The sequence below is a fragment of the Diaphorina citri genome, unplaced genomic scaffold, assembly GCF_000475195.1.
Source record: "Diaphorina citri unplaced genomic scaffold, Diaci psyllid genome assembly version 1.1 scaffold1209, whole genome shotgun sequence".
Lineage (NCBI taxonomy): Eukaryota > Metazoa > Arthropoda > Insecta > Hemiptera > Psyllidae > Diaphorina > Diaphorina citri.
In genome coordinates this window covers 1-16,684 of record NW_007378638.1, presented here as the reverse complement: position 1 = coordinate 16,684, position 16,684 = coordinate 1, and the positions used below count along the sequence as shown (strand labels likewise).

The 16,684-nt window shown below is 41.5% G+C and overlaps 2 protein-coding genes across 2 annotated transcripts in view; one reads left to right on the top strand and one right to left on the bottom strand.

The window, feature by feature from the left end:
* LOC103514722 overlaps positions 1 to 1,384 on the bottom strand; it is a 6,537-nt gene extending 5,153 nt beyond the window's left edge. Inside the window, exon 1 of the mRNA XM_026827610.1 lies at positions 1,371 to 1,384. Within this exon, the coding sequence (XP_026683411.1) occupies positions 1,371 to 1,384 (14 nt within the window). The remainder of the gene's footprint in view (positions 1 to 1,370) is intronic.
* Positions 824 to 15,308, top strand: LOC103514721 (DNA-directed RNA polymerase III subunit RPC2-like). Its single transcript, XM_026827609.1, is given in 14 exon segments — positions 824 to 961; positions 1,468 to 1,726; positions 3,113 to 3,265; positions 3,876 to 3,932; positions 3,935 to 4,147; positions 4,646 to 4,757; positions 5,682 to 5,874; positions 6,756 to 6,918; positions 7,330 to 7,527; positions 9,046 to 9,238; positions 13,022 to 13,159; positions 13,587 to 14,114; positions 14,240 to 14,509; positions 14,829 to 15,308. Coding segments are annotated over 13 exon segments (2,505 nt in total). The 5' UTR covers positions 824 to 961; positions 1,468 to 1,503; the 3' UTR covers positions 14,893 to 15,308.
* Positions 15,309 to 16,684: the final 1,376 nt, after the last annotated feature.

Sequence of the window (16,684 nt, the reverse complement as noted above, 5' to 3'; positions counted from 1 at the left end):
AAAAATTCAAATCTGAGGTCAAAACTCCGAAAAAATAACTGTAAAAGGTCGAAAATTCAATTTTTATTTTCCGTTCTAATGAAAGAGTTCAAATATGGGTGACGTCAGACTTTATGCATTTTTTTTTTTTTTTTTTTGTCCGTTAGGTAGCGCCACTATGCAAGCATGCTAGCGGAGGAGCAGAAAAATTCTGTTGGTCCTCATTTTTCCTGCTCTATGACTTTGAAACATCACCCAAGTAAGCGCAACTGATATATTATTGGTTTCAGAAGGCATTGGCTAAGCTTTGTCTATAGTGTGTTTCTGACCATCTCTTGATGCTAGTCGGTAGATTAGAACCCCAAGTACAAAATTGATGATGGGTAGAGTTTTGATGAGAACATGCACTTGTAGGCAGTAGGTACTCCAGGTCCTGCCTACATTTTCTTTCTGTTGGAAGGACTACAAGCTATTCTCTTCTTACCTCTTTTCAAGCAAGTAGATTTTGGAGACTCCAAAGTGGTGTCTTTGAGAGAATTATTGTCACATGTTACATACCAAAAGAGGTTCTTCTTGCTTTCTGCAATTCCGCCTTTGATTGATTTTTTAAAAAATCAATCTTTTTACTTTCACCTCTTTTCCATAAAAATATTAAAAAATAAAAGTAAAAATTCAAATTTTTGTGCATTGCAGCGATGAAAGGCGAGAGAGGGGAAGGAACATTCACTTCTCACTGCGCAACTCGCAATCTGCGCAGCCTCCGAAGAAGGCGTGTTTCACACGAAACTTTTTTCTTTATTTACATTTTTGTTTACTTTCTATTACCCTATCTCCATTGATTGATTGATTCGATTGAAGTTGAAAATGTTGAAAATATAAAAATCAGAAAAGAAGAAAATGTGAAACTCCTGTCTGGATTTTGGATAATTTCCTGTACTTCTCCTCTTATCACCGTTATTTTGGGGATTTCCTATTTTCCGATGTGAGTATGTACTGCAAGATGGCATTTTGAACATCCGAAATGGGAATCATTTTTCAATGGATCCCTACTTTCTAGAGGATTACTCAAAATCAGAAAAAGTATTTAAATCAGAAGTCGGATTTTTTTTTTTTTGTGAATAATGCAATCATTTTGAAACCAGTGCTTCAATCAATACCTTATCAGGCTTTACAGGCTTACTGTGCAACCCAACTGGCTTGGCACTGTAAAGGCTGTTCATGGTATTTTTTTTTTATATCTCATGCAGCATGTGACACTCGAGTCATCAATTTGCAGGCATGCTGTGCTCAGCTTCAGTGCCTTCAAGCCTTCAGTATCCTATTATTGGCTATTGCATACTTATATACATTTACATTTGTAAAAATGTATGGCTGTTATAGTAAAGTTTTACACTGTCTCATACATTGGATCAAAATAGTAGATGCTAGATTTAGGTGTACAATACAAATATCATATTAATTATTGGATTGTTTCCCCCACATTTTCAGCTCAATAGCCACTTTGGATAAGGCACTTATCTCACCATGGTGACCGATGAAACTTCAAAGCTGAAAGACAGCCCAGAAATCAGAGATAAATGGAAACTTGTCTTATCCTTTCTCAAGGAGAAGGGTCTCGTCAAACCACACATTGATTCGTTTGACTATTTCATCAATGTAGAAATTAAGAAACTGATGCAGGCCAATGCCAACATCTACAGTGACGTGGATCCTTTGTTTTATTTGAAGTATCTTGACATTCATGTTGGTAAGATAATTATTTATTTTATTATTATTTAAGAAAAAATAATAACATATTAAGAACAGAAGTAAAACCCCCGCCACTATGTTGTAAAGCGTTGTTCAGCATTTTTTTTTCTTTCTTTTTGCTCTGACAAAAAGGCCTGAAGGCCCAACCATACTGCTAAATTGTTGTCTTCGATCTGGAGGAAAAGCCCAGCATGAAGCGTTGTACAACGTCATGCAACAAAATGTTGCACATTAAATTTCTACGAAACAACTTTCCTTTCCCTCTTGTCACACAGGTATAGCGGACAAGATCATTCCGAAGATCAAGGCCGCTCAGTTCGACATTGTGAATCATATGCGACAAGACACGATAACCAACGCCCTGACCGCTGCAATACAGACTGGGAACTGGACTATTCGCCGGTTCAAAATGGAAAGACAGGGCGTCACGCAGGTCCTATCTCGACTGTCCTATATTTCTGGACTGGGTGAGTAAATGTACTTACATACTTCGAGGTAGGACTTTATTGTTAAAACTCCCTCAAACAATTGTCTTGGAAAAAAAGTACTCCAGCCTAGTTGGCTTGGAACTTGGAAGGCAGCGCGTCTGCCTTGTAAGCGCCGCGGTTGCGATTTTATCCTGAAGGGATAAGTTTCGTTCTCGGAACGGCTGGCTTTCTTCTATCCTGTCTTCCTTCTCTCTTCGATTTCGGGACGATAAGACCCTAGCAGTTGCAGTTCCCTCTATCAAACCTCTTAAAAATAAATAAATAATAATAATAATAAAATAATCATCGTGTCTATTTTCGGCAGGTATGATGACCCGCATCAACTCCCAGTTCGAGAAAACTCGTAAGGTCTCGGGTCCCCGTTCCCTACAGGGGTCTCAATGGGGGATGCTATGTCCCTCGGACACACCCGAAGGCGAAGCCTGTGGTCTGGTGAAGAACCTGGCCCTGATGACCCACATTACCACGGAGAATGATGAGAAGAATATGCTCAAGATAATGTATAATATTGGGATCGAGCACATTGCCATGTTCAACGGGGAAGAGCTGAGTTCGCCCGGTGTGTATTTGGTGTTTGTCAATGGAATATTGGCCGGGATTACGTGCCATCATAAGGAGGTATGTATTACACATGTTTGGAGCATTGTCTGAGTAATATTAGAAGGTAAATTTTTCCCCCCTCCCATAGGTGAAAATGTACTCAAACCTAGTTAGTTAGTTTGTCGCTTTGTCGCATAAAATGCATTGCCATATGTTTGTACCTGAGTTAATAAATGCATAAGGGAGGAATCGTAGAAAAATGATACACTTATGGCTACAACATGATACCTTTAAGGATTCAACCTCAAGAGTATGCCAGACCAGAATATTTTACTATTTTTTTTTTTCTTTTTCAGGCAAGCCAGAAATTGAAGAAAGTTTTAATTACACCCGTCAGACCACACCACATGAGTGCAGACTTCGTGATCTCACATACTCAGCACCCATCACTGTAGACATTGAGTACACACGTGGATCCCAGCGAGTGGTCCGTAGTGATCTAGTCATAGGTAAGACTGAAAAGCCAACCTAAAAGGAATTTCAAATGGGTTAAAAATAAATGCTTGTCACAAATGTCATTCCCCACTTAATACACTAAACTAAATTTTATGACTTGCCTTGGACTCTAACCACCAACCTCCAGATCTAAAGTCCGCCGAATAAGTTCTGCAAATTATCGGGTTATATCTTTATTATTCCCTTTTAGCATAAATTTCACCAATTTCTTGTAAGACTGAAAAGCCAACCTAAAAGGAATTTCAAATGGGTTAAAAATAAATGCTTGTCACAAATGTCATTCCCCACTTAATACACTAGGTACCCTAAATTTTATGACTTGCCTTGGACTCTAACCACCAACCTCCAGATCTAAAGTCTGCTGTGCTAACCACTACACTACTGAGGTTGGTTCTGAAAAGCCAACCTAGTTAGCTTGGAGTCCAGTGTGTCTTGCAAGTACTAGGTTGAGGGTTTGATTCCTGCCTGAGGTGGACCCTGTTTTCCTTCTTTCCCTACAATCAAAAATCAAAATCTTATTTTAACTCATACCAGATATTGCAAGCTCTAAACTATGTTTAACTTACCTCTGTTTAATTTTACACAACCTTCTCTCTGTTACAGGTCGTATGCCCATCATGCTGCAGAGTAGTAAATGCGTTTTGAGAAACAAGACAGAGTACACGTCATCTTCAAGAAGGGCCAGTACTTCCTCAGTCACAATGCACTCACAGAGGACGTCCCCATTGTTGTCGTGTTCAAAGCAATGGGCTATACGAGTGACCAGGAGATTGTACAAATGATTGGCGCAGAGAATATTGAAAACCTAGGAGCCTCTATATTGGAAGCTGCCAACTTGCAGGTGTATACGCAGACACAGGCGTTGGCGCATCTAGGTATTTACAATAAACTTCGTATTCTTAGCCCACCTCTGGCTGAGTGGTCAAGAGCACTGACTCTCAATCTGGAGGTGCTGTATTTGAATCCCGGCTAGGGCGGAAATTTTCTAACCGAACTTTTTCGTTCTTGGATAGACATGGATGTAAAAGAATGTGCCTTGAAGTAATGCAAATGCGGTGCCGAGGTACAATCTACAAAAAAAAACTTTTTATTCCTATATTTCCTATGGTAATTGGTTACTAGGAACTTGCGTACACAAAAAGGCCACTCTCCTGAGGTTTAGGGGCAAACAGCCCTAAAGGATGGGTTGAGCTTATACGAATCTACTAACAACTTACGAACTTACTTTGCGCGCCGCGCGGGAGGTTTCCAATATCCAATCAGAAGGTAGGTAATGTGGGTACAGCTATTAAAGCACTTGTTTTTTTTTTTTTTATTATTATTATTAATTATCTAGTATGTCTGAGGTGCAAACGGGTTTTCCTTTTTTTCAGGCAAAAAACTTCGTCAGAAAAGGTTTCAAACTTACAAGAAAACCCCAGTGGATGATGCCCGGGACTTTCTTAGTTCCACCTGTATAGCTCACATACCCGTCATTAATATGAGGTAAGTCAGTATGTATGGTAATTAATTATCAATTGCCATACATAGGGTAATTATTAATTATATCAGAAAAACGGTCTCCATGGGCCCCCTCTCCCCCAGATGTTATATCGAGCCGATTCAAACTGGATGAAATTTGTTAAAGATGTAATTTAAAAATTTCACTTTCTTTACATTTTCCCAAATTTTCATCAAAATCGGACATACAGGTCGAAAGTAACCTATTTTTTTTTCTTGTAGTGGCTAGCACGGTGGTCTTTGAATCCGGAGGTTGGTGGTTTGAGTTTAAGTCATGTCATGGGATTTAGTGTAGTGTGTTAAGCGGGGAACGACATTAGTGGCAAGCAGCTATGCTTAACACATTTTTTATTAATATTTATTACAGTGTTAATATCAATTGAAATTCCTTTAGATCTTGATCTGTCTGTGTTTTTACAACCCACAACACAACAATATCTACCCATGATTTTTTTTCTTTTTAAAATGTGGAGCAATTCACAACCTCATAAGCTGTATAAATTCCAGAAAGAAGAGCTGAAACAAAACATTAGAAATCAGATTTTTGTCCCACGTCTTGTTTCATGAAAATGTGGAATAAAAGTTACAAGACCAAATTAGTGTATATTACACTCAAAGAGGAAAATGTCCAGGGAACTAGTTTTGTTCTGTTAAAGGGAATGACAATAATATATAATTATATTACACCTTCTCAGACAAAAAGAGTCATTCATCCTATTTGAGCATAAGATTTAATTGTTTAGTAATGGAGCATTTGCTAATGGGTAAAAATTATAAATAAATGGTTGATTCCTATGTAAAAAGTTGGGAAAAATCCAAACCTGAGGTCAAAACTCCAAAAAAATAACTGTAAAAGGTTGAAAATTCAATTTCTTTGAAAAAGCTATCTATTCATGGTTGGTTTTCCAGATTCAAAATGAAAGCCATGTACCTCGCAGTGATGATCAGACGTATGGTTCTTGCCCTGTCTGATCCCGATATGCTGGATGATAGAGATTACTATGGAAACAAGCGACTGGAACTAGCTGGATCTTTGCTATCCCTTATGTTTGAAGATGTGTTCAAACGATTCAATAGTGAACTTAAAGGTGAGAGATACAAAGTGCAGTTATAGAGCTTTATTTTTACTGTCAGTTCAAGAATAGTTAAACAGCTCGTCTTGTAAGTGGTAATCAAAAAGTCTAATAGTTCAGTAGCTTTCCTGTAATTTGTAATCAAGAGACCAACCTCAGTGGCGTAGTGAATTTGGTATCTGGTTGGTGGTTCGAGCTCAAGTACGGTAATAAAATTTACATAAGATCCCCATCTCGGAAATTACTTGCTGCTGGCTTTTCCGGGCCCCACTCGGGCCGGGTGAGATTAATGTGAGAGACGGGTAGCTTGTCGCCAAAGGGAGGGTAAAACCCCCGCCACTATGTTGTAAAGGGTTGTTCAGCATTTTTTTTTTTCATTTTGCTCTGACAAAAAGGCCTGAAGGCCCAACCATACTGCTAAATAGTTGTCTTCGATCTGGAGGAAAAGCCCAGCATGAAGCGCTGTACAACGCTGTGCAACGTCATGCAACAAAATGTTGCACATTAAATTTCCTTTTTTTCTTGGGGGGGGGGGGGATCTTACCTTCTATTCAGCGACAAACTACCTGCCTCCTCACATTAATCTTATTCAGCCTGAATGGGGACGGAAAACGTGGAGCCAGAAATAGCCAACAGTATTGTGATTGTCCAGACGGTTACTCGTCCGGATGCCAACCACGTCCAACGTTCCTTAACATGCACCAGTTCCTGGTATTTTTGATCAAGAGATTTTAATAATTTGAATTAACCGATTAACATTAATCTTAGTAATGTCTAATATTTACACTCCTCGAATATGTTTGAAAAGTCGCTTTACTCCAGCAAAAATTCCCAAGTTCTATCCAGGACAAAATTCTTTTCCTCGGCCGAATTCCGAAATTTCGCTTATTTTCCCACTTTTTTCTCCCAGGGTTTCAAGCGGTTCGATGATTTCCTATACGAGGGGAAGATAGAATATTTAGACGTGAACGAAGGCAATGATTCTCACATAGCAGTGTCAGAGTCTGGTATACGACCTGGTGTTACCACACATCTGGAGATTGCGCCGTTTACTCTGCTGGGAGTGTGTGCTGGTGAGTTTCCCTTGTTTTATTTTATCCAATTGTAGACGTGAAACACTACCATTACGTCACGTGAAGTCAAAGTTCAAAGTTGTAGTTCAAAGTTTTCCCATGATATTGTACGTAATTCCGTTCAGGACAGTCACACTACTATCACTTTACGTCACGTGGCGTTACGTGATATGGTACTGTGTTTCTACCTTTAGCCAGTCTAGTTAACTTGGAATGGAGCGCACCTGCCTTTGAAGCGCAAGGTCGTGGGTTCGACCTAGCGCTTACAAGGCAGACGCGCTACCAACCAAGCTAGGGCTGATAGGCTGGCTCCTAATCCTTTGAAACTTTTGGAAATACGACCGAAAAGATTTTTTTTTCTCGACTCAGGAATCGAACTCCTTCAGTATAACAAGCGTTTTCATTCCCCAGGTCTGGTACCGTACCCTCATCACAACCAGGCGCCGCGTAACACCTACCAGTGTGCTATGGGCAAGCAAGCCATGGGCTGCATTGGCTACAACCAGCAGAATCGTATAGACACACTCATGTATAACTTGGTGTACGCACAACGACCCATGGTCGAGAGTAAAACCATTCGGATTACCAACTTTCACAAGTTACCTGCAGGTAAGTGCCAAATCTCTCCAGGAGGGGCGGAAGAGCTCACTGCACGAGAATCCTGTCATGAAGTCTTGAAAATTATCTCATTTAGTATTAGTGTAGCAGTGTTCGATTCTGTCTGGCTGGGGGACGTTAAACAGGGAGTACACCAGCTTAGTCTGGCTGGGGGACTTTAAACTGGGAGTATACCAGCCTGAATTTCCCTTTGCTAAAGAAATAGCAAATGTTGAGTGCGAAGGGCATCCGCTCGTAAAATTTGTAGCCAAAATCAAATGTCAGCCCAAAACAATCACCCCAGGGCTGATTGAGAGGCTAACAAAAAATGCTGACCCCGTCTGTACGCGGGAAAAGGCGAAGAAAAAGAACCTCGACTTCTTAGAAAATTTCAATATTTTGACGTTCGCACGCCTTACAGATTGCGCCGTTTACTCTGCTGGGAGTGTGTGCTGGTGAGTTTCCCTTGTTTTATTTTATCCAATTGTAGACGTGAAACACTACCATCACGTCACGTGAAGTCAAAGTTCAAAGTTTTCCCATAATATTGTAGGTAATTCCGTTCAGGACAGTCACACTACTATCATTTTACGTCACGTGATGGTACTGTGTTTCTACCTTTAGCCAGTCTAGTTAACTTGGAAGGAAGCGCACCTGCCTTTGAAGCACAAGGTCGTGGGTTCGACCTAGCGCTTACAAGGCAGACGCGCTACCAACCAAGCTAGGGCTGATAGGCTGGCTCCTAATCCTTTGAAACTTTTGGAAATACGACCGAAAAGATTCTTTTTTTTTTTCTCGACTCAGGAATCGAACTCCTTCAGTATAACAAGCGTTTTCATTCCCCAGGTCTGGTCCCGTACCCTCATCACAACCAGGCGCCACGTAACACCTACCAGTGTGCTATGGGCAAGCAAGCCATGGGCTGCATTGGATACAACCAGCAGAATCGTATAGACACACTCATGTATAACTTGGTGTACGCACAACGACCCATGGTCGAGAGTAAAACCATTCGGATTACCAACTTTCACAAGTTACCTGCAGGTAAGTGCCAAATCTCTCCAACGGGCGGAAGAGCTCACTGCATGAGAATCCAGTCATGAAGTCTTGAAAATTATCTCATTTAGTATTAGTGTAGTAGTGTTCGATTCTGTCTGGCTGGGGGACGTTAAACTGGGAGTATACCAGCCTGAATCTCCCTTTGCTAAAGAAATAGCAAATGTTGAGTGCGAAGGGCATCCGCTCGTAAAATTTGTAGCCCAAAGCAATCACCCCAGGGCTGATTGAGAGGCTGACAAAAAATGCTGACCCCGTCTGTACGCGGGAAAAGGCGAAGAAAAAGAACCTCGACTTCTTAGAAAATTTCAATATTTTGACGTTTGCATGCCTTCCGGGACACAGGTCTGTACGCGGGAAAAGGCGAAGAAAAAGAACCTCGACTTCTTAGAAAATTTCAATATTTTGACGTTTGCATGCCTTCCGGGACACACGATTATGTACCTAAAATTATCATTATTATTTCGATTTCAGGTCAGAATGCAACTATAGCTGTGATGTCGTACTCGGGTTACGATATTGAAGATGCTCTCATTATGAACAAGGCGAGTTTGGACCGAGGTTTTGGCCGCTGTCTGGTGTACAGGAACTCCAAGTGTGTTCTCAAGCAGTACCCGAACCAAACCCATGACCGTATCCTGGGCCCTCTATTGGAAGCTGACACGAGGTAAGTAGTTCCTCATATTATCATTACTAAGATTAATGTTAATCGGTTAATTCAAATTATTAAAATCTCTTGATCAAAAATACCAGGAACTGGTGCATGTTAAGGAACGTTTGGCGTGGTTGGCATCCGGACGAGTAACCGTCTGGACAATCACAATACTGTTGGCTATTTCTGGCTCCACTTTTTCCGTCCCCATTCAGGCTGAATAAGATTAATGTGAGGAGGCAGGTAGTTTGTCGCTGAATAGAAGGTAAGACCCCCCGTCACTAAAAGAAAAAAACCTTAGCGGTTATATGATGTTGTAAAACGTTGCTTAACAATATTTCTGACAGTGGATTTCGATCTCATTCAATTTAGAAATAAAAGCTGAGCATGAAATGTTTCAAAACGTTGCACACGGGCTTCGATTTCATTAAAATGAAAAGGAATAGCTGAGCGTGAAACGTTGCACAACGTTGTACAACTATCAAACTCACCTTGTTCAAATGCTCCACATCTGTTTCATTAATGAGTGGCACACCGCGGGGGCTGACTATAATATAGGGCCGACACAGTCTACCCCCGTCAGCACTGACGTAGATACTCTTATGCTTCTCGTTCATGTAGATAGACACTAGGTAGGGGATACGACCTCGCCTCCGCAGCATACGAAACACGTCCATCACCTGCGAAACAGACGGGATTTTGTGGTTTGTTGACTTCGTTTATTTATAGGGATGTACATAGAACATTGTAGGATTTTCCCAATATCTCAATAATCCTAAAATCCAATGTTTACCTACCATGCTGGCACCGGTCGCTATGCGCATTTATATTGTCATAGCTACTCAGTACTCATTTTCCTCACGAGGCTGAGTGGGCCCGCAACAGCCAGTCACGGAATCAATTATTTGGATGATACAAATTTCTTGACCTCGCCGGGAATCGAACTCGGGTCTCCCGCGTGCAAGGCGGGCGCAGTGACCACTACGCCATGGGAGCTGACTTCGTTCTTTCAATTATTAACCTTTTTTTTTCTTTTCGTCTTCTTTCAGTTCACGAGGTGCCTCCCGGGTCAACGCAGACTAGCTTCACAGCCTCGCACTCGTTCGTCTACTTTGTCGTGGATAACTTCACCAAGGTGTCCCTCCTGGCCGGGATAGTGGAAGATCCCACCCGGAAACATTGAACCCGCGGTCTCCGCACTGGGAGACTGCTACAGCAAAGTACAAAAGAAAGCAAAGAGGGAGAAAGGGCCATATTTATGAATAAAATACGTGCTCTCAAGCTGCACTAAAGGCTTTTCCTCACTTGTCGTTCGGGAAAAAAATCGTGTCGTGCGAATTGGGAGCACTCTCATTTAAATTACACTGCCTACAAGGACATTTTGTGTCGTTTGGAAAAAAAATCGTCTCGTGTGTAGTGGACTCTTATTTAAATTACAATGCCTACAGGACATTCGGAAAAAAATCGGATGAAACTCACGACAAGTGGGAACGGACCTATAAGAATCAATTCCAAATATCTGATTGGACAAAATTTGTTTGAGTCTCACTTGAGAGCGAGGATTTTTGTTCATAAAATGGGGTTTCAGGATACATAAAAAGGCAAAAATAAAATTAACACTTTGTGGCCCGTTGCCCAAATTGAGAGAAAGCCACTTTTCTGAGGGCCCATTTCTCAAATTTAGTGACAAAGTGACATTATAATCGTACATATTGAAGGATTATCCTGTGTACTTAAGCCTCTGAGGATAGTCACCATTTTGGGCTTGGCACACAAAGTGTTAAGGTTAAAAGAAAACACAAAATCAACTATCAATTCAGACGAAGCATTCAGTAAACAAAACTTGTATTTCAATCCATGAACCCAGTCTTAATAAAAGATTAGCTCCCAGACCTACAACTTTATGTTGACATGAACTTTGAACCTCTGCGCAATCGTAGATGCATGAAAAACGTACAAAAAATGGACGAACATGGAGTTTGTGGATCCGGAGTGAATGCTCTTACAACAACGCAACCCGGTCACAGGTAATGAAAACAAAACAATAAACTATCAATACAAAAATAAATCACATTTGGCTTTTATCTTTTTTACAAAAATGGAAGCCACATTTAAACAACTTGAAATGTAGCTCGCCTGCCTTGTTAGATAGGTCGCGGGTTCGATTCCCGCCTTACACGTGTATTTACTAACATCTTAGCCATCCAACTCATAGAGCTGCTAGCAGGCAAGGCCGGTCTCATGGAGGGGAACTACAAGGAAGGCACCGCATTCGGAGGCACCAAACTGGTCGACATGCAAGAGGAACTGATCAGGCACGGCTATAACTATCAAGTGACACAGCATTCATTATCGGCATACACAATAAAATGTGTCATAGTTGACAGTAAGTATGAGATGATGATTTCCTAATATCTTCATTACAGAAATCTCAATACATATTTGATTTGATGCACAGTAATAAATCACCCATTCCGAGGCTGACTGCATTCCGAAACGGAAAGCAGCACGTGTTATTCTAGACGGCCACCCGTTCAGATACCAACCACGCACAACGTTGCTTTCCAGTAATTCTTCGGAAACTTGTGCTAGTGTTCTAGTGTTGCTGGTTTTAATCACAGTAGTTCTTCAGTTTGAGTTTAGGCACAATGTTCATACACATGAGTGAATAAGTTCTGCAAATTATCGGGTTATATCTTTATTATTCCCTTTTAGCATAAATTTCACCAATTTCTTTGACCTGCCTCGGTGGCGCTCGCCTGGTAAACAGGAGGGCGTGGGTTCGATCCCAGCCGAGGTATGGAATTTTATCCTCATTTATTTGAGAATTTGACCACATAACAATGGAGCTCTAAGGAAGGGTTAGGTGGTAGAAAACGCCTATGGCGTTAACCTCGCCTAGTGGTTGCCTTCCACACAAGAGTCTATTAGGTATTATTATGGTAGAAAACGCCTATGGCGTTAACCTCGCCTAGTGGTTGCCTTCCACACAAGAGTCTATTAGGTATTATTATTATTATCATCATCATCAAATCTGTGATATCTATGGTTTATCCCTACAAATAAACATCCCTACTATGGGTGCACTAGGCCTACATACTGGACTCCGCACAGAGGAATTTCGTCAGAAAAGACCCCCATTTCTATGTACATCCCTATAAATAATTTTTTTTGTCTATTAGGTATTATTATTATTATTATTATTATCAAATCTGTGATATCTATGGTTTATCCCTACAAATAAACATCCCTACTATGGGTGCACTAGTCCTACATACTGGACTCCGCACAGAGGAATTTCGTCAGAAAAGACCCCCATTTCATGGGTGCACTAGTCCTACATACTGGACTCCGCACAGAGGAATTTCGTCAGAAAAGACCCCCATTTCACTGACACGAGGTAGTCCCTTATTATTATTATTTATCATTATTATTATTATTATTATTATTATTGTAGTACATATTTTAAATGTGTTTAATTTGACGTCACTGTATACATGCTAAGGTCATTCGGCAACAAGCTACCCGCCTACTCACATTAACCTCTCTTAGCCTTAGTGGAATAGGGAAAAACCAGCAACACGCGATTGCCACCCATCCGTATAGCAACTACGCGCAACGTTGCTCAACCTATGTTGCACGAGAATGCTCAAATATTTAGTTCTATTTGATTGTTTGGGTGATTAGTGTTTGGGACTATGCCCCCCTTTTAGATCGAGACCCCCCCCCTTCCTTTGTTAGATCGAGGTCTACAGTTTACTGAACCACTGAGTGTATGTATATTCCATTGTATTACAGGAAACCTGTATACCGACACCGTGCTCTGGACCAGGACGGTATCGTGGCTCCCGGGGAACAAATCTGCGAGCGTCAAGTCCTCGTCAACAAGTCCATGCCTACCATCAGCGTCTCAGCCATCTCCATGGCCACCCCTGAGTATAAAGAAGTTCCCGTGTCCTACAAGGGATCCGTGCCTAGTTACCTAGAAAAGGTCCTGGTGTCTTCAAACAGCGAGGATGCGTTCCTTATCAAAATGTTGCTGAGACAAACCCGACGTCCTGAGATAGGAGACAAGTTCTCGTCTCGTCATGGACAGAAGGGTGTGATAGGATTGATAGTAGAGCAAGAAGACATGCCGTTCAATGAGAGTGGGATATGTCCGGATATTATCATGAACCCACACGGCCTGAGTATAAAGAAGTTCCCGTGTCCTACAAGGGATCCGTGCCTAGTTATCTAGAAAAGGTCCTGGTGTCTTCAAACAGCGAGGATGCGTTCCTTATCAAAATGTTGCTGAGACAAACCCGGCGTCCTGAAATAGGAGACAAGTTCTCATCTCGTCATGGACAGAAGGGTGTGATAGGATTACTGAGTATAAAGAAGTTCCCGTGTCCTACAAGGGATCCGTGCCTAGTTATCTAGAAAAGGTCCTGGTGTCTTCAAACAGCGAGGATGCTTTCCTTATCAAAATGTTGCTGAGACAAACCCGGCGTCCTGAAATAGGAGATAAGTTCTCATCTCGTCATGGACAGAAGGGTGTGATAGGATTGATAGTAGAGCAAGAAGACATGCCGTTTAATGAGAGTGGGATATGTCCGGATATTATCATGAACCCACACGGGTACCCGAGCCGGATGACGGTAGGGAAACTCATAGAGCTGCTAGCAGGCAAGGCCGGTCTCATGGAGGGGAACTACAAGGAAGGCACCGCATTCGGAGGCACCAAACTGGTCGACGTGCAAGAGGAACTGATCAGGCACGGCTATAACTATCAGGGGAAGGACATCTTCTATTCGGGAATCACGGGGGAGGCGCTGGAAGCTTACATTTACTCCGGCCCTGTGTACTATCAGAAGTTGAAGCATATGGTGCAGGATAAGATACACGCCAGGTCCCGTGGCCCGCGGGTGGTTCTCACGAGACAACCGACTGGGAGGCGCTGGAAGCTTACATTTACTCCGGCCCTGTGTACTATCAGAAGTTGAAGCATATGGTGCAGGATAAGATACACGCCAGGTCTCGTGGCCCGCGGGTGGTTCTCACGAGACAACCGACAGAGGGGCGCAGTAGAGAGGGAGGTCTCCGGTTAGGAGAGATGGAGCGGGATTGTCTGATTAGTTACGGCGCGAGTATGTTGCTTATTGAGAGACTCATGGTGTCTAGTGATGAATTCAACATGGATGTATGTAACCAGTGTGGTAGGATAGCGTACAGTGAGTGGTGTCATAGCTGTAAGTCGAGTACGCATATATCCCACATTAATATTCCCTACTCGTGCAAGCTTCTGTTCCAAGAGCCCGGTGTGTATTTGGTGTTTGTCAATGGAATATTGGCCGGGATTACGTGCCATCATAAGGAGGTATGTATTACACATGTTTGGAGCAATGTCTGAGTAATATTAGAAGGTAAATTTTTCCCCCTCCCATAGGTTGGTTGAAAATATAGTCAAACCTAGTTAGTTAGTTAGTCGCATAAAATGAATTGCCATAAGTTTGTACCTGAGTTAATAAATGCATAAGGGAGGAATCGTAGAAAAATGATACACTTATGGCTACAGCATGATACCTTTAAGGATTCAACCTCAACAGTATGCCAGACCAGAATGGTTCCAAGAACTCATGTGTATGAACATTGTGCCTAAACTCAAACTGAAGAACTACTGTGATTAAAAACAGCAACACTAGATCACTAGCACTAGTTTCCGAAGAATTACTGGAAAGCAACGTTGTGCGTGGTTGGTATCTGAACGGGTGGCCGTCTAGGATAACACGTGCTGCTTTCCGTTTCGGAATGCAGTCAGCCTCGGAATGGGTGATTTATTACTGTGCATCAAATCAAATCTCAAATATGTATTGAGATTTCTGTAATGAAGATATTAGGAAATCATCATCTCATACTTACTGTCAACTATGACACATTTTATTCTGTATGCCGATAATGAATGCTGTGTCACATTTGTTAGCGTGTTCCCATTTGCATATATCTCAATACACAGGGACACGTGTGACTGGTACGGCTAAGATGTTAGTAAATACACGTGTAAGGCGGGAATCGAACCCGCGACCTAGCTAACAAGGCAGGCGAGCTACATTTCAAGTTGTTTAAATGTGGCTTCCATTTTTGTAAAAAAGATAAAAGCCAAATCAAATGTGATTTATTTTTGTATTGATAGTTTATTGTTTTGTTTTCATTACCTGTGACCGGGTTGCATTGTTGTAAGAGCATTCACTCCGGATCCACAAACTCCATGTTCGTCCATTTTTTGTAGGTAGGTACGTTTTTCATGCATCTACGATTGCGCAGAGGTTCAAAGTTCATGTCAACATGAAGTTGTAGGCGTTCGTCCATTTTTTGTAGGTACGTTTTTCATGCATCTGCGCTTGCGCAGAGGTTCAAAGTTCATGTCAACATGAAGTTGTAGGTCTGGAAGCTAATCTTTCATTTAAGACTAGATTCATGGATTCAAATACAAGTTTTGTTTACTGAATGCTTCGTCTTAACATGATTTTTGATTTTGTGTTTTCTTTCAATATTGACACTTTTTGTGCCAGGCCCAAAATTTTGAGTATCCCCATTGATGCTAGTGTAGTTTGAGAGCACGTATTTTGTTCATAAATATGGCCCTTAGTCTCTCCCTCTTTGGTTTCTTTGTACTTTCCCGTGGCGGTCTCCCAGTGCGAAGACCGCGGGTTCAATGTTTCCGGGATCCACAAACTCCATGTTCGTCCATTTTTTGTAGGTAGGTACGTTTTTCATGCATCTACGATTGCGCAGAGGTTCAAAGTTCATGTTAACATGAAGTTGTAAGTCTGGGAGCTAATCTTTTAATAAGACTGGGTTCATGGATTGAAATACAAGTTTTGTTTACTGAACGCTTCGTCTGAATTCATAGTTGATTTTGTGTTTTCTTTTAATCTTAACACTTTGTGTGCCAAGCCCAAAATGGTGACTATCCTCAGAGGCTTAAAAGTACAAAGGATAATCCTTCAATATGTACGATTATAATGTCACTTTGTCACTAAATTTGAGAAATGGGCCCTCAGAAAAGTGGCTTTCTCTCAATTTGGGCAACGGGCCATAAAGTGTTAATCTTTTTTCCCCCTATTTATGTATCCTGAAACCCCATTTTATGAACAAAAATCCTCGCTCTCAAGTGAGACTCAAACACATTTTGTCCAAACAGATATTTGGAATTGATTCTTACAGGTCCGTTCCCACTTGTCGTGAGTTTCATCCGATTTTTTCCTGATGTCCTGTAGGCAATGTAATTTAAATAAGAGTCCACTACACACGAGACGATTTTTTTCCAAACGACACAAAATGTTCTTGTAGGCAGTGTAATTTAAATGAGAGTGCTCCCAATTCGCACGACACGTTTTTTTCCCCGAACGACAAGTGAGGAAAAGCCTTTAGTGCAGCTTGAGAGCACGTATTTTATTCATAAATATGGCCCTTTCTCCC